The sequence below is a fragment of the Pholis gunnellus genome (assembly GCF_910591455.1).
Source record: "Pholis gunnellus genome assembly, chromosome: 11".
Lineage (NCBI taxonomy): Eukaryota > Metazoa > Chordata > Actinopteri > Perciformes > Pholidae > Pholis > Pholis gunnellus.
The window spans coordinates 19,258,133-19,285,424 of NC_136538.1; the positions used below are offsets into that span (position 1 = coordinate 19,258,133).

At 40.7% G+C, this 27,292-nt stretch overlaps 1 protein-coding gene across 11 annotated transcripts in view; it reads right to left on the reverse strand.

Moving 5' to 3' along the window:
• Positions 1–2,605: 2,605 nt before the first annotated feature.
• The window catches only part of camk2g2 (calcium/calmodulin-dependent protein kinase (CaM kinase) II gamma 2), a 56,421-nt gene continuing 31,734 nt past the window's right edge, over positions 2,606–27,292 (reverse strand). Inside the window, exons 9-23 of one of the 11 annotated variants that reach the window (XM_079169169.1) lie at positions 27,029–27,123; positions 24,740–24,862; positions 23,749–23,832; positions 23,590–23,632; positions 22,692–22,751; positions 19,313–19,353; positions 16,063–16,143; positions 14,395–14,439; positions 12,294–12,339; positions 10,544–10,648; positions 10,050–10,181; positions 8,879–8,954; positions 8,633–8,727; positions 7,749–8,000; positions 2,606–6,458 (exon numbers count right to left, since the gene is read on the reverse strand). In XM_079169169.1, the coding sequence (XP_079025295.1) occupies positions 7,768–8,000; positions 8,633–8,727; positions 8,879–8,954; positions 10,050–10,181; positions 10,544–10,648; positions 12,294–12,339; positions 14,395–14,439; positions 16,063–16,143; positions 19,313–19,353; positions 22,692–22,751; positions 23,590–23,632; positions 23,749–23,832; positions 24,740–24,862; positions 27,029–27,123 (1,259 nt within the window). In that variant the 3' untranslated portion in view covers positions 2,606–6,458; positions 7,749–7,767. Of the gene's footprint in view, positions 6,459–7,748; positions 8,001–8,632; positions 8,728–8,878; positions 8,955–10,049; positions 10,182–10,543; positions 10,649–12,284; positions 12,340–14,394; positions 14,440–16,062; positions 16,144–19,312; positions 19,354–22,691; positions 22,752–23,589; positions 23,633–23,748; positions 23,833–24,739; positions 24,863–27,028; positions 27,124–27,292 lie in introns of all 11 variants that reach the window. The other 10 variants (XM_079169166.1, XM_079169171.1, XM_079169170.1 and 7 more) reach the window with 10 other exon arrangements.

A 27,292-nucleotide genomic window follows, 5' to 3' on the forward strand; every position in this document is an offset into this window, starting at 1 on the left:
CTTTCAACTTTTCCTCTTTGCTTTCTAATCTGTCTATTTTTTTTCTTCTTCTACACTTTCCACTCTTCTTTGCTTGCCTGGGTTTCAGAGAGAACGGTGGCCTTGGAGCTGTGTGTCTGAAGCCTAGTAGAGTTAATCTGCTGAGACCGTCTACAGTGAGAAAAGATTGTATATCCCAGTTTCCTCTTTCTTCCCTTTTTTTTGTTTTTGTTTTAAAGCCCAGGACACTTCAGTAGAGAAACGTGGCTTCCTTCTCTGTTTTCTTTTTCTTCCTTGAATCAAGGAAACCGAAAAATGCTAGAAAAGGTTGCTGTGACAGTTTTTGTTTTGTACAAGGACTAAAGCCGTGGCAGATTGCACTGCCACGTGTCCTTCAGTGTGACAGACTGCTAGATGTGCACTAGTCTCTCCGGACTAAGATGAAGTGCCAATGTTCACACATCAGCCAAAAGGGCAATCGTAAAGCAGACCGATGACTTCCACTTTGGATCTTCTGTGCAACTTCAAACTCAGCCGGACCTCCTTCTGCCCTGCCCAACGCCATGATCATAGAACGTCTTTTTGTGAATGGGCAGCATGGACAACATTCAGTCAGGCTCATACAAAACATTTTTCAAAGCATGTCGGCACCAAACATTTCAGACTATCACAATCTGCATGGAAGCAATCAATCAGCCAATCACCCCACGTCCTTTTGTCCAATCAGAGGGGAGGACAGCGATCAGCGGGGATTTGCCAAATGGACTTGGACATGAAGCCATGACGGCTGTGTGATTGACTGCCAATCATGACTGAAGGGTTGTGTGACCTGAGAGAGAGAGAGAGAGAGACACTAATCATGGTTGGCAGCCACGGCTAATGCGACACACACACGCACACAAACCCTACACACTGGTCATCTTAGCTTAAATCCTATATCATCGAAGTCTCACTAAACCATCTCATTTGTCGCTTCCCATCCTGCTCTGAAAAGGAAAACGGTAAAAGTACACTACAGTGGACTTCCTACTTTCGCAGCATCGTGTATCTACTTCCTGAGTTCCTCAGCGTAGGTGACCTGTAACCTGCCCAGTACATGCAGATTTCTGTTGCTGTGTTGAACATGATGGTGATGATGAAACACAGTGTTTTTCCTCCTTTTCCACTTTTTACATAAATCCATTTGATGTAATTAAAATTCATCAAGACTACCGTGTGGCTCTTGTGTTTTATATGCTGAACCCTCCAAGAGCACACGGACCCACATGTTGTTTTCAGGAACGTATTGTGTAATACACTGTCACTGTGTGTACACCTGTGCAGCACCATCTACAGCTATTGTTTCAACAGCCTGCCTTGTTCGGTCTTTGTTTATATTGTCAGAGATGGTCGTTTTTGAGGCTGTCGGGGTGTTAATAGTTTTAACAGGTGTTTCTAATGTTCTGAAGATGAGGGAGCCCAGTTAAAGATGAGTACTTAAGATTACTCCACCTGTTTAGCATTGCACTCCTATAATATTGTCCGTCACGATAAGATAGTTAGAAAAAGCAGAATCGGATGTATTTTTATTTTAATCCACACCGTGTCCTGTCTGAGGGAGGAAAGAGATCACCATGAATCAGAGGTATAAAAACACTCGCTTCACATCTTAAGACCATAGTCACATGCCACTGTCCCTACACGTTGGATAAAATCTACAGTCATTGATCCTCAAGTTAATGCCTTCATTGTACAATCAGAGGAAATTCTACACTAACACCACTTTAGATTAGAAGATACCAGATTGATTTGTCTCTCTTTCAAATACATTTTAGCAGAAACTGAGGACTTTGTATCCCATCAATAAAGTCTTTCAATGGCCGGTATGAAGAGGAATGTTTACAGCAACAAAAACTTAAAGCAAAGACAGACTTAAAAATGATGAAGATATTACACCTTTTAAAAAGAAAACAAGTTCTATTGCTTTGCTAACATGCTCACTGTAAGTTTGATGAGATGCTACTTGCCTTGTGACATTTAGGTTGATTTGTTTGGTCTGTGGCGCTCCCTAGAGGTGACTGTCAGTACTGCAGTGATAGTCAACTGATCGTAAAGTATAAAGTCTATAAATATGACTAAATATTAGTCTGTGTGAATGGAAAATCCTCAGCATAAGAGGGACAATATTACTTTAAAATAAACATTTAAAGACTTGTTAAGAAAGTGTTTTCAATCAAGCTATGCCAAATGATAGAAATTAATATGAAACTTTTTCAAATACTGTTTTAAATATCACATATAACCAGTCCATGCTGAATGTACATTGAATGCATTAAGACATTCCAGTCTTGTACATTCTCACATTTAAAATAAAACTTGCTCTTAATTATTTAAACAGATACACTATTACACATCTCATGATATATAGCATTTAAATATCTAAATATGTAATATCAGTATATTGTCTTTATGCTTCATTTAAAACCGCTGTAAATAAAATACTTTAATAACTGCGTCCACCACACGAGGACATTTTAAAGCTGCAACATGAGAGAAACGGACACCAGTGTTGAAATGCTCTATTTAGTAAATACTCTTTCATTTTCTAATAAAGCTATGAAGAACAACCATCCAAACAAACACCTGATAGTTTTTAATGTATGTTTATTAACTGTATGATCATGCAAAAAAATCCAGCATCCAAATGAAACTCAGAGTATAGACACACGTAGCCCCTTTAGTATAAGGCTACGACGCAATAAACTTACTTACATACAAGCTACGGCTTTCGTCTAATCGTTGATGCATTTACTGAGAGATGACATCACTTGATTTCGATTTCTCAGACGGAGCCATTTCATAACCTCGAGGATGCAAGTAACACAGATTTCCATTTCTTTATCAAGAAAACAGTGAAAAATTACCAGAAAGTAGACATGCATATTTCCTCCATTTGTAGAACTGCATATATAGTGTTGCTGTTTAAGATTGTGGCTTTTAAATGATCCTTTTTTTGAACATTCCAATGATGTTTTCTTCCCCTCAGGTCAGTCAGGTTCTGTTTGCATCTAATATATATATATATATATATGAGACATTTGCCAAAGTATTTTAACTATGGAGTTATTAAACTGTATATGAAGCAGAACAACAGACGGCACGTTACTTGATCTACTGTGAACCATCGTTCTCTTGTAGGTCGAAGCAGCGAACAGCTGAAGTTACACTGTGTGTGTGAAGGTGAGCTTATTTTTGGTCACGTTTCCTATTTACATTAGTGAGACTCAAAGGTCGATACCCTGTCATGTTAAATAATCTATTACATCACAATGGGTCTCATTGAGACTTCAGCTGAAGCAGGGAGGTCACTCTGTAGTCCGGCCATGCTTTTCTCTTTTTAGGAGCAAATGGACATATAATTGTGGCATAAAACCTTTTTTTTTTTTTTTCCCTGGAAAGACTATGAAGTAAAATATTTGATGTATATAATGTATATAAATCAGAGAATTAGGAATTCTGCAGTAATTCAATTTAACAATTAGGAGATAAAATACAAGTGGTCCCCCTCTGGGATAAATCTGAGGTGATTAAAGGTGCTCTGTGGAGTTTTCTTGCAAACAATGTTTCTGCATTATCTTTGAGTCTGAAAAGTGTATTTTCTACTGCCTTTGACACATCGCTACGCTTCCTTGCGTGTTGTCACCGTCTGTAGATCAGTAGCATAGTGTGACCTTTGGCAGGAATATGAATCACACCACACTGAAGAACTTTGCTCCATCTATTGCTATTGGTCAACAACTCCACAGGGTTCCTTTAACAGGCTAGGAAGACATATTTAGTTCACTGCATCAACTCCCTGTTCTTTGGTCAAAATCTGTCAATTCTGAATCTATTGTCATGGCAAGAAAAGCACACGTGTAACTAACAACATAGTATCCCAGAAATTTAGTCATTTTTTACAACTGGGCTTTTCTTTTGTCAAAATGTCTGCTGTGAAGATCAATTCTGGCCTCATATTGATCGATCAAAAATACAATTTTCAACTTGATCCAACTGTCCAAATACTTCGGCAAACTGACGATGCAGCTGGTTGTTCCCTCAGATCAGTTTCCCGTCTTTAAAAGGTAACAAGTAAAGTTTAACTGCATCTCACTTTTCCATTTAAACATCCTGACTGTGTGGAAATACACAAAGAAAAGCATCTCTTCAGATCGGCGGCATCAACACACAACTGGGCCCACAGCACAAACAGATCTACTTAGAACCATAACAAAAAAAAACAACAGTTTCAGTAATGGTTTTAAAACACATTGTCATCATGGTGCAAAAAGTGTGTGTGTGTGTGTGTGCGTGTGTGTGTGGGGGGGGGGGGGGGAGGGGCTTTCATGGCATGTCAGATGTGACACAGCACTCAGAAAGAAGCACAGCCGGTTGATACAGCAGGACGGGTCTCACATATGATTCACAATGTTTTATTTATATATTTTTAAAAATCTGCTCTCGGTGTTCGTACAAAGCCAAAGGTGTGCGATGCTTTGGAGCATCGTCGTGACGAGTTACTATGGAGCAGCGCAGCACAAACTCACAACGTTTCTACGACACAGAGAAAAAAAACAGTGCTGTGAAGTTTAACCATTGACACAGAGATAGGTTTTGTCCTCTTTAAAGGGAGAATCTCATGTGCTTATAATGATGTTGTGAGTTCCAATATAAGTTGCCACAGGTGTGTAATAAGTGGTTTGGTCTTAAGGTTTCAGCATTCAGTGTGTGTGTGTGTGTGTGTGTGTGTGTGTGAGGGGGGAAATAGGGACAGTAAAAAAGGGTTGTGGCAGTCGCCCAAATCTTTCTTACAGTTCTGGCTTAAACAACTATAAAAATATCAACATCAAAACACTAACAACCATTACATTTACAACAGAAACGGTGACAAAAAGGACCAAATCCATTGATTGCCATCAGCGAAGGTCCCGCAGCCCTCCAGCCGGCAGAGCCCTTTTCCCATCATGCCCTCTTTTAGTCTTAATCCATCAGCTGCGTTCCCTTTTTAACATGCTTTTTTTTTTTTAATAATTCCAGGACTCCACACAGAAGTACAGCAAGCCAAGACGGACAACACACACAATTTAGAACAAGAGACAGGCATAAGGGTGACATCATCGTTACACAGCGAGTTGCTATTTGGACAGTAATCGGGCTCTAAGCGAAGGACATGGAGAGTATAAGAGGCAGGAATGATGGAAGTAGAGGAGGAGAGGTAGGGTGGACGGGGGAACATTTTTTTTGGCGAGCGTAACCTGAAGTTGCAGAAAGGTTCGCTCCCTCTGGAGAGCGAACGCAACAGCTTTGAGTCCTAAGTGTCTGTGCAAAAAACAGTACAGGCCAGTAGATAGTTTAAATATTTCAAGCTTCACGTCAAAAGTACACAAAAAACCAGATGAAAGAAAGGTACAAAGTTGCCGTGAGAGTGCGTCCATGCTTTCAGATTAGGTAGTTTAGAGATGAGCGGAGCTTTAGACTTTGATGGATGGCGCCTCTCAGTGTTCAACTCCATCACTGCAGGGCAGACAGACGGAGGCCTTCTGCAACTTCAGGACGAGCTGGCCTGGACACGCGTCTAAAGCTCGACAGAGGCTTAACCCTAAAGGCTGGAGCGTAGGGACCTTGAGTGTGTGTGTGTGTGTGTGTGAGAGAATATTTGTGTTGGTATTTACACCTCGGGATCTCAAGGCAAAACAAATAAATACAAAATAACACGCATGCTTAACTGGCTTCCCTACACCCTGAAAATAGATCCTGTTTCCCCCCTTTCTCCTATTTATACACAATTCTATCAAACTAAATCGCCCCTTTTTGATTAAGATTGATCCTTTTTCAACAACCCCTTTAAAACTTTGACACCTAAAATGGATGTTGAATTCTGATATTAAATTGATATTCGTTCCCATAAACCCAAGCCAGATATATACCCGTGAACTGTAAAACAAACAGTAATTCTAGTAGTGGACATTCTGCTGCTCTCTACAAAACAAAACAGAAATCACATTTTTCCAATATTATACTTGCTGCCCCCCCGTTCTATTCACTATGTGTGTGAAGTGTACTTTTTTTTCTGTTTACAGAACAGTTATAATACTTTTCCTGATAGCAGACAAAACAGACGGGGAAATAAAGGCCATGGGAGACAAAGACCAGGACAGCATCGCCCCTCTGTCGCCACCAGAAGCATGCACCATCTGCAAGAAGGGGCTGACGTCCGCCGGGCCCGAACATCACATAGCTAGGGTTGGACTGGATTGGTGTTGGTCTGTGTGATCGGTCTTTTCAGGCAAGCTTTTGAAAATCGGCTTCTTATTTCTTTTTTTTTTTGTTTAATTTATATTGTGTTTTCGCCCACTTTTATGTTTTTACAACTTTCCAAGCAGCTTCTTCCTGGTCAGGATCCAGGCACCAATCCGACCACGGAGATAAATGCTCCAAACAGCTTTAGAGTTCAGGCAAAGCTGGAGGAGGAAGAACGCAAAAGGTTAGTGGGAAAATGTCGCCCTAAGTGTAGCTAGCAATGCAGATGCTTTAAGATTTACATGTTGAGGTTTTGAGATATCAGTCACTGGAATCTTGTTTGTGTTATTCAAAGCTTAGGAAACAACATAAAAGAATTAAAAGCAGCATAAAAAGGCCATAGAAGGCTATGTAAATGTAGCTTAAAAAGGCACAGTATAGTATGTCATAAGAAATATGATTAAATAGTCAGAGTATAGTATGCGATGAGAATGGCAATAAAACGTCATACAAGAGTCATAGTAGAGTACGTCTTCAAAATGTAACTGAAAAGTATGGTATTCCACAAAAATGTCATAAAAAGTCAAAGCATAGTATGCAAATAAAAAAGTCATAATATAGTATGTGATAAAAAGGTATAATATAGTATGTCATACAAATGTGAAAAGCTTAGTATACACTGATCCACAAATCACAAAAATGTGATAAGTCATAGTATAGTGTGATGAAAATGTGATACAGTATAAAATAGTATAGTCTGGCAAAAAAATGTATAAAAATATGTCCTAAAAAGTCTAGTATAGTACGTTGAAAGTCATAAGTCATAGTTATGACTTTCACAATTAAAACAAAAGAAAAAAATCTGATTATAGTACGTATGTCCAAAAGAGTCAATAGAAAGTCATAGTGTAACATGTCGAAAAATATCATCCTATAGTGTTAAATTCTTTAAAAAAAAAGTCAGTGTGTCAAATAGTATAGTGAAAAAAGTCTGTAGTGTCGTATTTTTTTTTTAAAGTAGGTAGAACAAATTCAAAAAAGTCCCAACGATGTAGGAAAAAAGTACTAAAATATGAAAAAAACCCGTAGTAAAAAATGTGACACAAAAGTCAATAGTACGTCATAAAAAAGTCCTTAAAAATAATGACATAAATATGTTGTTATAAAAGAGTACAGTGTTCCAAAACATGTAAAAGAATAGTAAAAGAATAGTATACCATAAAAAAATGCAAAATACAGTTTTAGAAAAAATGTCATAGTATAGTTAGTCATAAACGTGTTATAAAAGTCTTAAACCGCATGTCATGAAAATAGGAATAAAAAATAAAAGCCATTTGAGTACGTCGGATGGAAAAGACATTTTGTTTTATGCGTGCCTCTAAATCATATGGTGGCTCCCTAAATTGGCAGCGAGTCATCAAATCTCCTGGTCTACGACAATCCTCACATGCAGCATGAAACTCTTACTGCCCCCTGCAGAGTGTCATAACAGTGGGGCGTCGTCACCCTACCTGGGCCTGTGTTGTCAGTTCACTGCAGGGGTGCAGCCGGTGCTCCTGAGCAATGGAAGTGCACGTTGAGCCATTTGGCATCGCGGCGATGCCACACGCGCGTCTCCTCCGACTGGCAGGAGCGCGGCCGGCCTTGGCCGTCCATGTACTGCGTCAGGCGGATGTAAGCGATGCAGGCGGCATCCTCGCCGATCAGATGGACGTGTGGGTTGAGGATGGTGGTGTGCACTGGCTTGCTGTTTTTACTCAGCACTGTGGGGATGGAAAAGTGCAGTTCAGCAGCTGTAAATAGACTTCTGATGACTATCAGGTATCCGAGTGACCAAATCTGAGAGCATTTGGCATATTACATGTCAATGTACAGTACATGTCGGCCGCTTCAGATGACAAGAGGAGCTATTAGATAACTGAGGGGAGTGAGTGAATTCATAAATGTATTTAAATAAATAGATATTTTCATGTTTCAACGTGCCTCACTTATCGTTTTGCCCAAAAAATTCAGCGTGACAGTAGATGTTTGGAAATACAAAAATCTCCACTTGAACCTTAAAGTTCTGTCCCTCAGAGCACAACACAGGTTTGTAAAGCAGAGTTTAAGATGAGACAGGAAAGATGCAACAATTAGTCAATTCACCCGCAAAACACCGTCGATAGCTTCTCAAATGTGAATGTTTGCCTTTTTTTTGTCTTGCATGTAAACAAAACCTTTGTCTAAGAAAACTCCACAGGGCTCCTTTAATTTGGGCAAAGCTGCAGTCTCTGGCTCCGTTGACACTGGCTGTTCCTTTCCACAGCAACCCTCTCATTAATCTGTATTTTTTTCCCCCCAATTTTATGTCTTAATTTAGATTTTAGGAAATTAAAAACAACACTGAGCAACTTACGGTTATCAAAGTAGAACTTGTGAAAGTCCATGCCCTCCACCAGGTTTCCAAGAGCCTCTGGCTCAAAGGAAGTCAGTCCAGGGTCACAGATCCTCCTGTCAGAGGACAAAACAAACCATAAATTAAGATTAAGATGCTGCAGAAGAGATTACAGTTTACAGCTTTCAAGGTCTGTTCATCCCACAACAAGCAAGTGCCTTGTTTGAGGCTGAGTTTTGTTGTTTGAATTGCATTATGCAAACTTACGTGTAAGCCTCGAAGTCCCCATTGTTGATGGCTTCAATCAACTGCTCTGTCATCTTTATTATCTCCTGTTTACGAGCTGAAAATAGAGAGGAGGAGGAGGGCGAAGACAAGCAGAAGAGGTGTTAAGACCGTCAGAAATCATTCGGGGGTTGAACATAGCAATCCCGCTCCGCGTGCTCTGCCTGAACTTCCTTGAAACCTCTGACATTTGAAATGAGTTCATCACATGGGCACTGCCTCTGGTAACAGTAACAGTGACATTTGAAGTCACCCTGCACAAAACACACCATGATGTCCACTATTCAGATTAAACACAACATCAAGGGAAACCTGAACTTAACCCTTTTATGGTCTCACCCAGAAACAAACAAAAGATGTTTTTCTTCACATTTCTTAGTTATTAACAAACAGTCGTGTTTTCTGTAAAACCATCGCCGACATTTGGACACAACCTTGAGGCAGGAGGTGCATTGCCCCCAATGATGAGAGTGAGGTTTGTCAATGTCCACCAATAGCATCATGCTTGGATTTGGCTGAGTTGAATAATTAATAATACTATTATTAAACAGAATCACCATGTACCAACCTGATTACTCAATGCATTTTTTTCAAGATATCACAGCTCGAAATGTGGGCAACCGAATGCTTGAGAAGACCATTAAAATAACAAATTAAAAGATAACTGCTCACAACTCTTTGCAACTCTAAATATCTTTCACTGTGCCCACACACACACACACACACACACACACACACACACACACACACACACACACACACACACACACACACACACACACACACACACACACACACACACACACACCAATGAAATCCACTGCAATTTATGAATAAAAAAAAAACCTAATTCTTTGGGAGCTTGCCAATAATTACTCAAATACAGCAGAACTTCTGAGATTTTGGCATAAATTCATTAGCACATCACACCAGAAATGCACAAACTGCATGCACACACACACACACACACTGAACATGCAGCTGCGGAGCCAGAAAAGACGGCTTACAAACCCTCCACACCTGCATGTACCTCTGTGTTCATAAATCCTCAAACTTTGTGCCATCAGGTGGCACAGAAAGTTAGAACAGACGGTATATGAACACTACTTGGGGAGCCTTTGCACAAGCACTGCACAACCTGCCTGGCACTTACTCTGCTGCAGGTTGCGGCTGACGCCTGCGGGGGGCGCCAGAGCGGACTCTGGTTCAGGACCGAGACAGGAGCTCTGAGCTGGACTGGTCTGAGGGACACTGGGGCTGCTAGCAGCCTCCTGCAGGGGACCAGCTGCAGGCAGGCACAGTCATCCCAGTAAAATAAAGTTATATTTAGCAAAGCTGAGACGCCATGTATATAACCATATGCATGGCTTATAAAATGGTTTATTCTGCACAAAGTAGACGAAGCAGATATGGTAGGAAATTAGCCTCCAGACACTGAGTGTAGAGACTGAACAGTAGCTTGTAGGCAGGCCTGGGTGCCAGTAGATGGCAGCACAGGAGGACAGAGGGGAAACAGTGCAGTACGTTGGTGGACAGGGTGGAGGAGAAGGGAGTTTGTTTTGCTTGCAGGGTAGATTTTAGTTGGTTAAGGTCAGGACACAGAGACAAGAGCTGACAGGTGAGTCAGGTGAACTGCTGCCGACTTACAGGTAGGTGGTGGGCAGCGAGGAGACAGGGTCTGGGTCTGTTCCTCAGTGGTGCTGCACTGGCTTACCACTGCACTGTCTGAACCAGTAGACTCACAGGCAGCCACTGCACCCCCCCATCAGAAGACAGACACACAAATACAAACAGATGCACACTGGCAGTGAGCTTACTATCCTCACTCTTTAGAAGTGAACCCATTTGTCATTCAATAGATTGTTTAATCTGTAAGAAAAAAATATCTATTATAATAACTAGTTTGATAATTGATTAATCAAAAATGCCAGCTTTTCAAATATGCAGATTTGTTGTTTTTCTGTCATTTATGAGAGGAAACTTTGGGTATCTTTGGGTTTTGGACTGTTGATCAAATACAACAAGATATTTAAATACATCTCCGAGGGCTGTGGAAAACTATAACAGGCAATTTATACACAAAACGATTGAGAAAATGATCAGCAGATTAATGAATAATAAAAATAACTGTTAATCGCAGGAGCCCTAATCGCACGTTCCCACAGCTCGATGAGTCTTTAAATGACTTGCTTCGTCCGAGCACAAACCAAAAGTATTCCGTTTTAATTTATGTTAAAAAAAGAAAAGCCAAGAGAAGATTTGGGAATAGATTTTCTCATCAGAACACGCTTTAGAAGCCGCATCAATACAGAGCAGTGAGGTAGAAACCAACTGCACACACAGACGGAAATTGTCAAAACCAGCTGATTCACACCAGAAAGTAAGAAATAAACCCGATGAAAGCAACCCTCTCAGGTCCCGTGTGATCCAACATTAGCAACAGCTCTAGTGAGGTAGTGAGCGACGAGTTTAGTGTGAAACTAAACAATCACAACGTAGCAGTAAGTGTTAATTTACACCCAAACTTCGGATCAGCCGATGCAACAAGCTGCAGAAAACTTGTGAGCTGCAGAATTGTTTGTATCAAAAAGACGTTCCGTGCTTCATCTTAAGAGAACTTTCCTTCACTCTGATTTTCTACATGGAGGAGTTAATGCATCCTCGAACAGTTTGAGTTTGTAACTCAGAGTAGACAAGATACATTATGTTACATTCACTTAGCAATCCATGCATCTAAAAGGAAGTTGTATGAATGAGTGCGCTGAACTTCAGGGAAACTCGGAACAGCCTCTCGATTGCATGTCAGTGATTATCCACCATGAGATCAAGGACTGGTAAACCCACAGAAAGCTGCCTTAAGTAACTGGATTAATGTTTTCCTGGCAGTAGCTCTGTCCTACTTCATTCACCTGCAAACATTAAAAGGGTCATCCCCGAGCTGAGACGACTAATTAAAGGCTTAAGTGGCGAGTGATGCTGGCATGCATATGCACTCATGCACACCAACAATGAAAATGAGGCAAAGAAGTTTTGGCGTTTGGCTCTGGAGCAATTGAACGTAAATGGAGACAACAGCAAAAGTTTATGCAACACCGTTATCGGCCCCCATACAAGCAGCGTATTCACATCCAACTCTTCACGTCATGTCTTTACTGCGATGCTTGAAGGCGTCCGTCGTATTTCAACCACTAAGCTGACTGGATCTTCAAGCCTCCGATACCTTGAGTAAGGATGAGTTGACAGTTGCCCTAAACCTCTACCCAGTAGCCATGCGTCACCTCGAATACAAAGCGAAGAAATATATTGTAATCTTTCTCCATCAACACAGTGACGAAATATACAGTGAACAAAGAGAGACATGCAGAGTAGGTGAAAGTTGGATAAGTACCTTTCCTACCTTTCATCTCCTCCTCTTCTGTGTTATTGCAGCTCTCCGTGGAGCCCTGTCAGACAGAGAGGTTAGAGGAAGAGAGAAGGATGGATGATGAAGGGGGGGGGGGGGGGGGGGGGGGGAGAGAAACAGCAAGACAAATCATATTTTTAATGAGAGACGGGCTTGGGAAGCTTTGGACACTTTTCCCATATGGACACAAAGACAACCTGACGGACAGATGGAGAACCCCCTCCCAGGAGCACAAACCAGCCAGGACAGCAGCGAAGGGAAGCGCAGAGAGCCACACATAGAAGAGCAGCAAAGTGTGTGGGCAATCTGTAATCGTGTGACTAATTGTGACAGGAAGGAGTTTGCGAGTGCATGTTAGTGTGTAACCGCTCCCCGAGAGGAAGCAAGTCTTTGTGATAGAAGTGTGAATGTAAAGATAATTGTGGAACAGCACTGGCATTTGAATCTCTAGTAATACTAGTAATGTTTCAACAGCACAAGCAGCATGGTGGAGGGTTCCCGTTTTAGTAAGAAGTCAGAGTTTTTCAAGATATACTTGTCAGTTTGCCTGGGTTTCCCCAAAGTGTTTTACAGTCGAGGCGCCTCACCGGATAGTCAATGCATGCTTATTTTTAGTGCTTACATTGTTTCATTTTGATAAATAATATTTGGCTCAAGTTTGTCCCTACTCTTCATAACTGTGTGGTGTAGCAGCGCTTCATCACACAGCAAAGGCCACATGTGTGTAGAAACAGTCATCTAGTAACTAAGTTAATGACTTAGGGTGGGGGGGGAAATGTATTTCATTTAAGAATAAAGATTTTTTCATTTTTTGTTTTTGTACAACTGGAGCTTGTTATTGTTGAAGTCACTGATAATTGAGAAATACTAAACTATTTTTTATTATAGTTTAAAAATAGTGTATTTGAAGATTTTCAGTCAGGATTTAGAGTTCATCAAAGCACAGGGACAGCACTGGTGATAATTACAAATGATCTGGTAAAGGACTTCTCTCTGTACTTGTTAGATCACAGTGCTGCATTTGACACCATTGACCATCACATCCTAATACTGAGACTGGAAAATCTAATTGGCATTAAAGGAAGCGCATTAAGCGTGTTTAAATCCTTTTCACCAGATCGATCCCAGTTTGTGCATGCACACCAAAGTTAGTCCCACAAGGTTCTGTGCTTGGCCTAGTTCTATTCACCTTATATATATGCTTCCTTTAAGGATTAATAGAAAACACTCCATAAAACATTCATTGTTATGCAGATGATACCCAATTGTATCTATTGGTTAAGCCAGACGAGACCAACTAGTTGGTTGGTAACTCCCTGTTATAGGATTGTTTTACAGGAGAGTTCATCCTTATCCGACGTGAGGGTCCGAGGAGTCTGTTGGACATATGACAAAGCCCTCTCAGGCAAATTTGTAATTTGTGATATTGGGCTGTATTCACATTTTAGAAAATTGAATTGAATAAATGTAACGTTTTGCATTTGTGTGTTTACGTTATTGCAATCAGTTGATCAAACCTTTTCAACTTTAAAATCTCCATAATCTTGTACACACTACACAGTCCAACCAGTCGAAATCAGGTGCCGATATGTCAGAACAACATTTAACCAACAGAGTTGGACTTTGTTAGTATTGACCAGTTGGACTTATTTACTTTAATGGAATTGCAATATTATTTTTTTCATTATTTATTTCACTTTTTTTTTATCCCAATTCATTTAAATCCTGGATAAGCAGAACAGCATCATTTGTTTAAACAAATAACTGATCATAATAAACTCTACATGTATTCCAGTGGCTCCATGAATGTGCTACCCCTCACTACAAGCAGGAGCTCGACTGATCTGCTTCCAGATTTGGGGAGTTCACAGGATTTGACCCTCCTGTGAAATCCCTCCTGGTAAACAGGAAGAGACGTAATGAAACGCACTGACAGAGGCCAGGCCAGCTCACATAAGGTGCACAATGAAAAACGCACAGAGTCAACATAGTTACAGTTGACAGCGATGTATGAAGTATATTTAGAGAAAATCCTCCATGAGTTACTTGCGAGTGTTAGTGGCTAGCGGCTAGTGGCGGGAGAAGGAAGGCTTACCTTGGTGCCGTCAGCTGGGTTGTGTACGACAGTTGTCTGGGCTTCCTGGGGGGAGGTAGGAGACACTTTACCATGCAGGGAGGCGATAGAGTGGGGGGGTGTAAGGGGAACACCAACGTACTCAGTGACAACAAACATACTAAACAGATGCATGTGCGCACACCAAAACAACAAAGCACAGAAGCTACAGTACAGAGGCTGAGGAGCATTTATGTGGATTTAATATATCACTGTAGATGACAAGGTGCTCAGTGTAAGTCTGTCTTTAGCAATGTGGCCTACAGGAGAAGTTAAGAGTCTCCAAAATGCAGGAAAACATGAAGACTTGGAACAGCTAAACCCAGATTCACCAGCTGGGGCCTCGACTGAGGAGGAGGGTTTCTGTGAGTGACTGGATGTGTGTGTGTGCAGATGTTATGCTGCGTTCATGTCACCTGGAAGTTCACAGCCTCCCATTCCACATGGCATGAACGCTGCATTTAGCATTGGCAGCCTGTGTGTTTGTGTATCCAGTCCTCATCCTCAACCGTGACCCCTGCCACAGAAACATTCTGCACAAAGCAAGTTGAAGAGCTCCAAGTACCGCTTTCCTTGTATGGAAAACAAACCCACAGTGTGCTGGTCTGGTCAGTCTGTCCGTCTCCTGATATACAAATCGACACTGGACCAAACATCCAGGAACTACAACTTCAGAACATCCAGCCCCTTCGATGACATATGGGATTATGGGGGATTAACCAATCCTTAGCTCAATGCCTTCCCTTAGGGTTTAATTTAGCAAGTTTAATCCAACTGTGTGGCCAGTTACTAAAACAGCAACAGACTTTACTGATGCACTGAAATGAGGTTTGGCTTTGATCACGTTGAGATCTGTCTTGTCATGTTTGAAACCTGGGGAAAGCATTGCTCAAGCCTTATTGAATGTTTTAAGTATATATATGGCTGAATCCCATTACATATACTGTATGAACACAGGGGCTGCATCCTCACACAATCATGATGTCTCTCTGTTACCCGTCCACTCCAGCTCCTGTTTTACCCATAAGTCCTCGTCATTCACGATTCGCATATCAAAGAGCAATTTGGAAAAAACAAAAATGTCCTCTGATGTAGTAGAGGTTCAATCTTTCTTGAGCTCTGCTTTCCAAATAATTGATATAAACCTGTTCTTCTTAAAAAAGGCAAACCATCAACAATGAGTCACCAGGAAACGGCAGAGCAGGACATGATTGAAGGGCCTGCTGTTGTTCCGCAAAATGAAAGTCATTCGTCTACCTGTCAGTGCAGCGCACTGTGCAAATATATATATATATATATATATATATATATATACATATATACACACACACACACACGGGTGTGTCCACGGGAGGTCTGGGTAAAACACAAGCCGGGAGAGACACTCCAAGGCACAAACCAGTCGTTCAATTTTAAAGTCATCAAATCCACGTCCAACACCACAGTTTGTGTTCAAAACAGAAGCAAAGAGGCAGAGGATGAGGCACGAGAGAGGGGACGAGGTAGAAAAAAAGATTTCCCTTTACATGGGGTGTGACACACAAAGATGAGGAGGAGACTGAACTAAACATTGAAAAGATGTAAACAATGAAATGATGCCGTAAAAAAAAAAAAAAGCAATGTGAGAGAAACCAAATAGAGATGAGGTACCATTGGTGCTGAAGATGACATGCTGCTGTCTTTGGTGCTGCTGCTGCTTACTACACTGTTTTTACTGTTGTTTCCCTGCGACTGGGGCAAAGAAACACAACACAGAATGACTCCCACTGCTCCTGAACCATAAACCAGCCGCTGGGAATCTCAGCTCGACAACGAATGGAGCCATTTCACGGCCAGTATAAGTATTACACATATTGTGTGTGTAGAATTTAAAACTGCACAATGTGGGAGTGGGGTTCAATGCTAAAACGGGTTTATTTGGAGAACTGTATCAATCATCTGAACCCTGCTGCCTTGTGCACTTTAAAAAGGGCAGTTGTTGTTGTTGTTGTATTCTCCTAAGCCTTTTGTGCATGTAGCTTCAAAATAATATCTTCTTTTGATCATCAGGAACTAGTAGAAACAGATTAGTGTCCTGCTTAAACCACTATGTGCGTGTACTGACTGATTATATTTCTATTATAAAGCTGTGTATTGAGTGATTGAAAGGACTCTGAGTCCAGCGTCCTGCTGTGTTCCGGCATTTACTGTCTACAACTTTTGCAGACATTTGACAACATTAAAACAAAAGTAAAAAATACAGAACAGTTAGTCAGCACATGCATTTTTTAAAACAGTGAACATATCCTCAGATTGGATTTTAAGGATGTTCCCAGCACTTTCACAAATAGGTGAAATCAACATCCGCTGGGATTAAAAGAAGAAAAAAATCACAAGTTTGAACCTAAAACACCAGAAATCGGTGAACCATTTCTGGCAGAAGCACAGCCAAAATATGCGTAACCAAGTCCGACAATAAGTTTGTAATAATGGTTACCAGTTCAGGTCTGTGCATGCAGTGAAAGGCCTTGAGGACAGGTTTTTCTCTGATATGTTGTTGTCTCCCACTCTTGGCTCATTGAAGACAATATTAAGCAAACAAAACTACAACTGCTAAGTTCACCTTAAGCCTCACACAGCCCCCTGCAGTCTGTTTGACGTTGCTGAGCCAGAGTATATACAACATATGTTTTAAATAAACTAATAAATGTGTTCAACAAAAATTGGTTTATGTATTAAAAGGGGAACTCCACTGATTTTAGGTCAGTTTACTGGTCATGTTTCGTATTATTCTGAACACAAAATGGTTGTTGTTGTTTTTGTCATAGCGATCTAGTGTTTTTGGAGTGCAATACTACATCCGGGAGTGCACCTGTATTATTATACTTCTTGCTCACTCAAACAATTATTTTTGTCTTGTGTTGTTGGAACCTGCAAGCCAGGATTGCGGTTCAGCTGCACAACAGAGGTGTAAGGTTGTAGCTACGGATTAAAAATGGGATGTGTGAGGTGAACAAGAAAACACAGTTTGAGCTGGACTCTCCCCTTCATCCTCAGGCTAACTGCAGGGGAAGGAGAAAGAAGAGCTTCTTGAATGCTGATCAGCACTCCAACAGGAAAGTTAAGAGGTGGACGAATGGTAAATGAAAGGTTAAGAGCACAGCCCTGGGAGCTTTTTCAGCTGTTTATCTAACACTCTCAGACGAGCGAATACCCCCGTGTGACTTTAAAAAGTATCTTGGCGGTCTCCCTGGCCAACTAGGAACATCTTCTAACAGAAAATCTAATGTGCAACACTAAACTACGGTTCCTTCAAGAAGTACAAATATGCAGTGAACATCAGCATTATGAAGCAACTACTAAGACTTTGTTCATTTTCTACGGCCTTGATATTTTGTTACAGGGTTAGAGAGAACCGTTTCAGGATTTGACAGGCAAGCTTGTTCTGCTCTTACCGTACCGTTTATTGGCTTATATTTCTAGCTGTAGATAAGATAAATAGACCAAATTACTAAGGAAATACTAAAATGATCTTAAAATTCCAATGTATTTTACGTTATTTTGTCTACACCACTTAATCTGTACCTCAGTCCTGAACTGTCAGTAATTTAAGGTGTTGACTATCTGCAGGGGACTAAGACAGACGTTCTATTTACAGGTAGCGGGAGAAAAAAAAAAGTTCTCGATGAAAGATAATGGGGGTACGATGAATATACAATAATTGAAAAAAACTGAAAATGATTGTATATCGATGTTTACAGTGATTAAAATGTCCCTCAGTCCTGTGATGGTCAGGGATGTTGGCAAGTAAGCCAAAACGCCTGATCTTAGACATCAGAAGAAGAAAACTGGAATGTGGTGAGTGTGAGTGTGGTATTTGTCAGGAGCTGCAATGGTTTTGGTGGCGCTTATGGCAGAAGGGGATGCAGGGATGTTGGATGGAGTTAGGAAATCCAACAGAAATCGAACAAGACCAAAAGCCTCATACATCTCTGCCCAAAAGGAGAAAAGAAGAAGCAGATGAAACAGAGAGGAGAGAGGGAGTACCGAAGGGGGGGAATAAAGCCTCGAAAAGACGAAGAGAGACAAAGAATGAAAAATGAACGAAAACGACAGAGCCGATCTCACCATCAAACAAACACTCGAGCTGGACTTCCTTTTCTGACAGACAGCAATGGAAAGGAGGAGGAAAGAATAAGGGGTCATCGGGAAACAAGGAACTCGTCAAAAGAGTAAAAAAAGTGAAGCTGCCAGATTGATCCCAGAAAGAGAGAAAAACAAAAACAGCTGCACAAGCTTACACAGGACCAAAGATGAGACAAAGGGACACTAAGAGGGCTTCAGCAGGAAAAAGGAATTAGCTGCAAAAACAATAGAGGAAGTTAATATTTAAATGAGACCTAAAGGATTTAAATCATTGAACGTGCAGTTTATTTGTAGAATGTTTTCGGGGATTTAGTTATTGTTTAAGTTACTGTATGTACTGGGGATTTTATTTTGGCCCTTGTTGATCGTGGCGCTTCACTGCATGCATTGACGCTGACCGTCGGTTAAAACAAAGTGAGCACCAAGACACGACGGTTGCTCGAATCGCTGTGAATCACAGAAAACCTGGAGGTAGAAAACAAAAAGCATTTCAAAAGCCTAATCGGTCTTTTTATGTCGCTTACTTTCACTTTAATATCACATCTGTATTACCTGAGCCCCACCTTTATTCTTATCAATCCTTTTCCCTAAAACACAAACATCTTAAACAATGGAGCACCAGAGCACAAAGGTTATCCAACTAAAAATACATAATGCTTTTCCAGATGCTCATACTATCAAAGATACATGTTATTAGAGAGTTGTTAGGGTGACAGACACAAAGAGAGACAGAAGCAGTAAAGTCAATAAAACCCTCATGGGTCAGAAAACTTACCTTCACACCGTCCGACTTTTTGTTTAGTAAGGTTTTGCATGCTGAAAGAAAGAGAGACAAGACAGTAAGGACACCGTCTGAGAAGTAGGCGTCCAACAAACAGAAGAGTGGTTGAGCTCACTCAGTCAGCAGGACAAACTAAAGCAAAGTAATGCGCCAACAAACGTTTCCATCCCATTTCACATATTGTTCCTGCACCACTGGGCAAACTCAGGCCAATTATGATCAAAGAAATGTATTACTGTATAGATAAATAGCAAACTGAAAATGGGGGGAAAAAAACATTTAAAGTTTGGAAACATTTTCTATTATTACAATTCAAATAACTGCTTTGGAGCAAATTCATGTTGTTTTCTTTTTACCCTTTTTCCTTATATTTTTGGGTTTAAATATATGTTTGCTGATTTAGTTATAGAGTCCAATAAAAGAGATTGTTGATGTTTTGTATGGAATCAGAAATCCGCCAAAAAAAAGAGAAAAAACCAAAAACTATGAAAAATAGAATTTGTAAAATATACCGAGAACAATGTTTGAGTTACTGTGGAAAGCCACAATTGGAAGATAGTACATCAAAAAAATGCATCATTGAAAATTGTAGGAAGTCCAATCTAATAATCTGACCTATTATCTCATATTCCTGATTTACCACAAGTACGTTTCCCTTTACTGTCTCTTTTTATGAACATATATTTAGCCAAACATTTTCCTGGTTGTAATCAACTAAAAACGTTCTTTTTGGGTAAAATCATCCTCCATACAATCAACATTTTTGGGAGCAGTTAAAACGGTAAACATTCAGAACGGGTAAAACAAAAGGAAAGCAGCCCCTTTACCCACAAAACACCAACATACATTTCAGCACAGTCCCATAAAGTACACAACACAAGATAAGTGATGAACTGATCTTGGTTCAGTGTTAGACAAGCCTCCTTCCTCCTGAAGGTCTCAAGGGAGCAAATATGAATGGATGAATGAATGAACTAATGAATGAAGTGACTTAGTTACTTGCTGAACCCATGAGGTGCTTCTATCTCACTGAAATCAATTCATTCATTTTAGTACGAGACACCTGTCAACTGAACGACTTTGCGAAAAGTGGCAGTCAAAAGTCGACAAATATTCAAACTGTTGACCCATACTCTGCAGGTCAAACACCACCCACTGTAATCTAACCAGTTCATGTTAAACTGTCTGTTAGCCTACATGACCCCATAGCATGTGCATGCAACTGAACGTCTGACCACACAGTTATACATATTATTACATATTAATGACACCAACACACAACTGAAGGAAATGTCCACAAGCATGCACACAAACAGATTAAGAATAAGCACACAAATTACTGTATAAACACTCATTTTTGTGTTAGTCATGTTCCAATGATCCTCCCTTACCTTCCATTTATAAAGTAGGAAGGAGGGCAATGAAGAAGGCAAGAAAACAGTGATGTGTTTAATACCTGCATCTTAACATCTGAACGGAAAACAAACACTGAAAACTGAAGATGACAACTGGCACAAACAGCCGTCAGGCGTTCACCGCGTGTTGAATGGCATTCTTTGAATCGTTTTCACAGGGTTGGTGGGTTCATGCGATGACGGTGGCTTAAAAACATGCAGCATCCAACTTCAGAGTCAAACCGAGCAGAAACCTTTAAGTTCAGGACATCCTCTCAAAAATCTCAAAACCAAGTTCTTCAATTTTACGCTGTATGTAAAAAAAATTTAACAATTGTAATCAAGTCTCAAGATAAATCCGTTATTCACAACTTTTCGGAGTAGCATCCACTTGTCGATCAAACCCTAATTCCTGAAGCAGCTCGTCACGTGACTGACGATCACCTATAAAGGGTTCAGTATGCTTCATTCAAACTGGTCTGTACGACGGTGAAAGCCTGCCTCAGTAGAGAGGGGCGACACCGATGAATAACGGAGCACCGTGTCGGTCGATGGGACGTAGTTGTGCCATCTAACTAATGGGAATATTTCATTGAGTCTTCACATTTCATCTTTGGCTTTATTTTTAAATATAGGCATAAAAGCCCAGCCAAAGAGGTAATAATGTCAATTTTTCTTTGGCAGTGTGTCTAAAAGAGGACATCTTAATAGTTTAGTGGTGTTTTATAAGCACTTAACTATTTCCAAATGCTCCATTTGAGTAATTTTATAAATGTATCGCATCGCTCCAATATCATTTAATCTTGGCTTCGACGTGTTTAAGACTCTCACAATGAATAAATCTATATATATATATATATATGACACTGTAAAATGTGTCACACTACACTTTTGAGTTAAGCAATCTGGTGTGAAAAAGGTGACAAAGATGTGAACCCCCAAGGGTGGAGAATTATTTTTTTATTGTCAGTTTTAGAATGTGGATTTAAAGTAAATTTTAGTATGTCCATATAAGGAATTAATATAATCTTACTGCTACAAAAGTCATGTAAGGGGGACATCAGTTTAAAAGTCCATTGGATCTACACGAATCACACAAATGACCTATTTCTTTCATACTTATCTTAGTTAAATAGAAGGTCCACAAGCCGAAAATAAGTGTTTACACCAGATTGTCTGTTTCAGAAAGTAACAAAAAAATATTGGACGCAGCCCCTATAAATTAAACGTCGGACCGCTCTGAGGGGAGGTGGTTTTTAGAGTCGGTTTGGTGATCCTACAAAGTTTGAAGCATACTGACGCCTTTAGGCTCTCTTCACACAAATAAAACAGAGCAGGCAGGGGAGAGGAGACAAAGAAGAATAGATAACAAAAGGACACTGTGCATTCGGTTTATACAGCTTCCCATGCAGGTTGGCATTCTGTGCTGTGCTATACGCTCATAAACATGCTTGGCTGGCTGTTAGTGCCTGAGCCATGCGGAGGGAAGGTTGCAGCGAGCACAGGCAGGCATCGACTGGGCATCAGCCGAGTACTGTGGATACAAACGGTTGAAGGCTGGCGGGTCTGGTTTTTGTATTTGTAATATAAAAAAAGGTTAAAATGCTTCGCTGGGTGGCAGCTGCGGTAGTTGGAGGGATGTCAGAGGGTCATGCTGGGTGTCAGTTAAATGGCTGTTGATTTCCACACAGGAAATTAAATAGCCAGTCCATGAGAGGGCATTAAAGCATCAAGACACACAGCAGTACTGGGAGGTCAAGAGCTGAGCTTTGCTTGTTGTTTTCATTTACGTGTTTGTGTGTGTGTGTGTGTGTGTGTGTTAAGATGCCCCAGTGCAATGACGACCATTCAGAAGTGGTTCATCAGTGTGCAGGCAGCAGGCAGCAGGTGGAGGGGTTCAAGCAGCCCAGGCCACATGCCAAAAGTCAGAGTACAAAGTTGGCAGTGACCGACACCAACACCTCCTCGAGCAGACGTACCTTCCTGTGTCATTGCGGCCGTGCTGGTGGTGGCGGCAGGGCTGGTATGCTGCCGTCCCACTATTGGACAGAGAGGGATTCAATGTGGAGGCACAGGTGGGACGAGAGGCTCACTAAAGCCTGACAGCCTCTTTTATTTTCTGGATTTCTTAAAGTTTGATTCACTTTTACAGAAGAATGACAAAAACGGGGGTTGCCAGAAAGTGTATGGATCATACGAGCACACTGAAGACCAGATTTTCTCTGATACCTAATTCCTTTTTATAAGGATCAGATGGGAAATCTTCTCATATTTCCTTTGACACTCATTGGTCAACATGCCTGCAGTTATGTATAAAGCATTTTAGAGGTCTGGCTCGCCTGCTTTCTTCAGTTAAGATCAATCTTGACCAGTAGAAAAAGGTTGGCTGTGATCCACAGGAGCTGTTTTACTTACATGAAAGCATATAAACACAGGGCCAGTAGCATTAAAACATTAGCTTGAAGGCCATCGTCTAGGGTGTTCGATCAAAAGGGAACTGTGTTTCGATCACCAAACTGCTTACAAGGAGGAAATCCAAGCCAAACCCCTGAAGTGCAAAATCAAAACAGCAGACAGAGCCAACGAGCAAAAGTGAACAAGAATAAAAATATGCTATTTAGGGAACAGTCGAAGAACAACGTATTTGACCTCAATGAGATCTCAGATGAGGAATAAGTGATTACCTGTAAAGCATATACATCACTATCACTGTTGTTATTAAATGTAATGACGAAACAGATTTGTTTTCTGTCACAAAACTGTTCAGTTTCTCTAAATCAGGGCGCTTGTTTATACGGCTTCATTCAAATATGAATCATGAACAGCATCAGGACCTGAAGATTGTTGATTTTGATTAGTACCACTTCCAAAGCTCACCTGAAAAGTTCCTGGACACCAGCATTGTTGTGAGGATAGCTCCCTAGAGGGACACAAAAATAAACAGCATAAGGATTTGTGTAAGGTGGACGAGTGTGTGTGTGTGTGTGTGTGTGTGTGTGTGTGTGTGTGTGTGTGTGTGTGTGGCCACACACTCACTTTAAGTTTCCGTCTGGCGTTGAACTTGCGCAGACACTCCACAGTCTCTTGGCGGTGCATCATGGAGGCCACAGTGGAGCGTTGCTGTGTGTAGAAGAGAGAGAACATTATAGATTAACTTCAATGTGTCACCATGTCGATGTAGATGAGAACACACTGATTTCACTCCTTTATAAATCGATTCCAAGTGACAAGGGGTTCTATAAAAGAGCGCAAAGTTGTGCAGCCTGTTTCTTTAGCCAAGTCGATTATTTTCTATATCAGGACGCCTCCCACTACTTTATATTTTTTGTCGATACCAAGATCATCTAATCACATGTCAGATGAATTCGACAACTATGGCACCGCAACAACGAAGCTTTTTGAATCCACCACAGCTAATTTCCTCCTGTGTATGGTTTCATTCTCACTCGGCAGCCAAGGCTCCAAAGCAAACCACATATATCAAAAACAAAAGAATTATTGGTCGTAAAGTAAATTTAGGAGTTTTACTATATCCTGGAGTTACGCACTTCTCTATTTTGAGTAATACTGAGCAAATCATTACAATAAAGTGTGTGCGAGAGTACATCCAGAGCCTGCAGCCTCTCAAACTATACTTCTCTATTTTTCTCTATTTGTTTATTGTGTTTAATGGACGCCTGTCAGTCAATCTGAACCACATATTTCTGTGGTCAAGGTATCACGTTTTACTTCCATCCACATGTTGTCTAAAGCTCTTACATGTAGTTTTGAGCAAGTGTGAGATAAATGACCTGAGGGCTTAAAATGAGTTTCACTTAACTCAAAACTACTAATTCTGCTCGAGGGCATAATATGTTTAGCAGTCCCTGATTTTAGATGTGATGGTGCTTTTGTTTCGTAAAGCAATGCCAAAAATGAAATGCTCAACATGTTTCACAATGTAACTCTGTGATGCAGGAACATCTGCAGCAGTGTTTTTTGGACATGCTGGAAAAGATTTCTTTTGAAGACGACGAGTGTGACTTACGCAGACCCAGGGATGCTTGATGGCCTGGTCGGCAGTGATCCTTTTGGCAGGGTTAATCGTTAACATCTGATTGATCAGATTCTTGGCCTCGGGGGTCACTGTGTCCCACTCTGGAGAAGGAAACTGAAAGAGAGAGATCAAAGAGGAACAAGTGTTAAGAGCGCGTATCCCTGTTCTTATGCTTTCATTGAACATTTTATCCTTCTGGCCTAACACACCTGCATATGCAAACACAGATATGTTGTTGTTTTTTTTATTCATATGAAATGTGACAGTTGGCAGAGCCTCAGGAACCTTGTATCTGCAAAATGTGCTAAAACACCAGGAAGTAAAGCAGAGAGGAGGAGCATGTATCAACAGGAGTATTTTACCACCACATCTGGAGACTGGACCTTATTTGGGTATTTAGACCAGAGGAGGCTCTGTCATCATGTGGATTAAAAGAAATAGAAATAAAAACGCACTTTTCTCACATTGCCCTTTATATGTTGATCTGAAAAAAAAGAGTATATTTAGTAAAAGACTGTGTGACTGAGTGTTTGCAAGGTGTGTCTCTTTCCTCGTTGCACGCATTCAGTGAAGCATCACGCAAATAATAGCAGAAGACCCGTTAACGGAGGTGTGTTATCTATTCTGAATACACGCAGAGTGTGACCGGAAACTCTTTGAGAACCACAACACGCATTTGTGCAAAGCAACTTTCTGAAGAAATCTGGCAGATTATCTGAAAAATTCCTGGACACCAAGTAAAAAAAATGTCTTTTGTAAGTACAGTAGCTTTATTATCAGCAGCGACAGCGATGCTGGTATTGTTTTAAACTTGAGTCATCATCACCAACTGTATCACAGAAGCAGTTTTGACCACTTTCCCAGGTGTTCATATGTCTGTCGGTCGGTTTGTGGACAGATTTTGTCAACGCGATAAAGTCGCAACCGTGCAAGACCCGAAACTTTACAGGAGTGTAGTTGAGATCAAAGGGATCGGTGTATTCCGAGCAAGGGCTGGAAGTAGGAAGGTAGAGGGGGGAAGGGGGCCATTTCCACGCTTACATTCCGCCCCTGGCCTGATTTAACGTTGCTGCTGTTGTGATCTAATCGCAAGATGGTCTCTAGTTGTCCTCATCGTCTGTTTACAACGCACACATTTTTTTATTTATTTGCTTTTAGAGCATGCGTACTATGTGGAATGGTGCAATGATTCGTCTCGCTTTGATGGGTCACAAAAATGAAAAAAATAAAAAAAGAAAATTCATTGAGTCATTAGGAGGAGTTTTCAAATCTACACCTGCCGCCCTCATCGCTCCATTCAAGAAGCATAAAGTGCCAGAAAACATGGTTACTACTAAAAATCAAAGCAAGTTGTCAGAGACATTTACGTCAAACATTAAGGTATCAGTTGTCAATTACTGACAAAAAGAAAGAAAGATGAGATTCGAGGCATCTGCATGACAGTGACGATGCTGAAGAAGTGCACATTATTATGAGTGCTTGTCACAGTCACTTCATATCAATGCTGCTCATATTATGCACATTCATTAGATGTGGTTGCTTCCAATTATGGAAATTAATACGGGTAATAAATTCCTATCTCCCAGAGGACTATGACAAGATCTGATAAATAAGCCCGTCGCTCTGTCATAGTGTATCACCTTCTTTCTGCAGCTTGATGAAAATCATGCAACAACAAGTAAGCAATTATAAACTAAAATGTAATTTCTAAATGACTTGCGCGACAGAGATTGTGTGTCATTTTGATGAGACTTGAACTGAAGGTGTCCTGTAGGGATCATCTCGAGACTTTGCACTTCCCATTCAAATAAATGATGATTCAGATTATGTATTAGAATCCAAGTTTAATGAACAAAGATGGCGCTCTAACAGACTCTACGAACCTCAGCTCTCATCTTCATGGATCCATTTACAAAACGCACACTCAATCAGCCGACCTGCGATGAGCCCGCAAATATGAGCTCCATAAAGGAAGGACATTTATCAAAGCTGCACTAATCAATATTTCTAAATTATTAATGGATGAAATGATTACTGTAAATTCTCAAATAGTGGCCTTCATCTTAGTGGCAGAGGAAACCGGAGCCTTTTTACTAATTCCCCCGGTTACCCAGTTAATGCAAACTCAAAACGTCTCTATATTTACCTGTTGTAATGACAAAGATAGTATAATGTGCATTTGTACAACAATGCACTGAACTATTCCACACCATGGTCATGTTAATGGTTTTTCATACACATTGGAAGGCAACTACATGATCATGAGAGGGAAGTACTCACGTCATATGCACCGGCCTTGATTTGTTGGTACAGTTTGTGTTGGTCCTCGTCCCAGAAGGGAGGGTAGCCCACCAGCAAGATGTACAGGATCACACCTGACACACACACACACACACACACACACACACACACACACACACACACACACACACACACACACACACACACACACACACACACACACACACACACACACACACACACACACACACACACCGTCTATAAAACCTATACTAAAAACATGTCAAATGCATAATCATACTA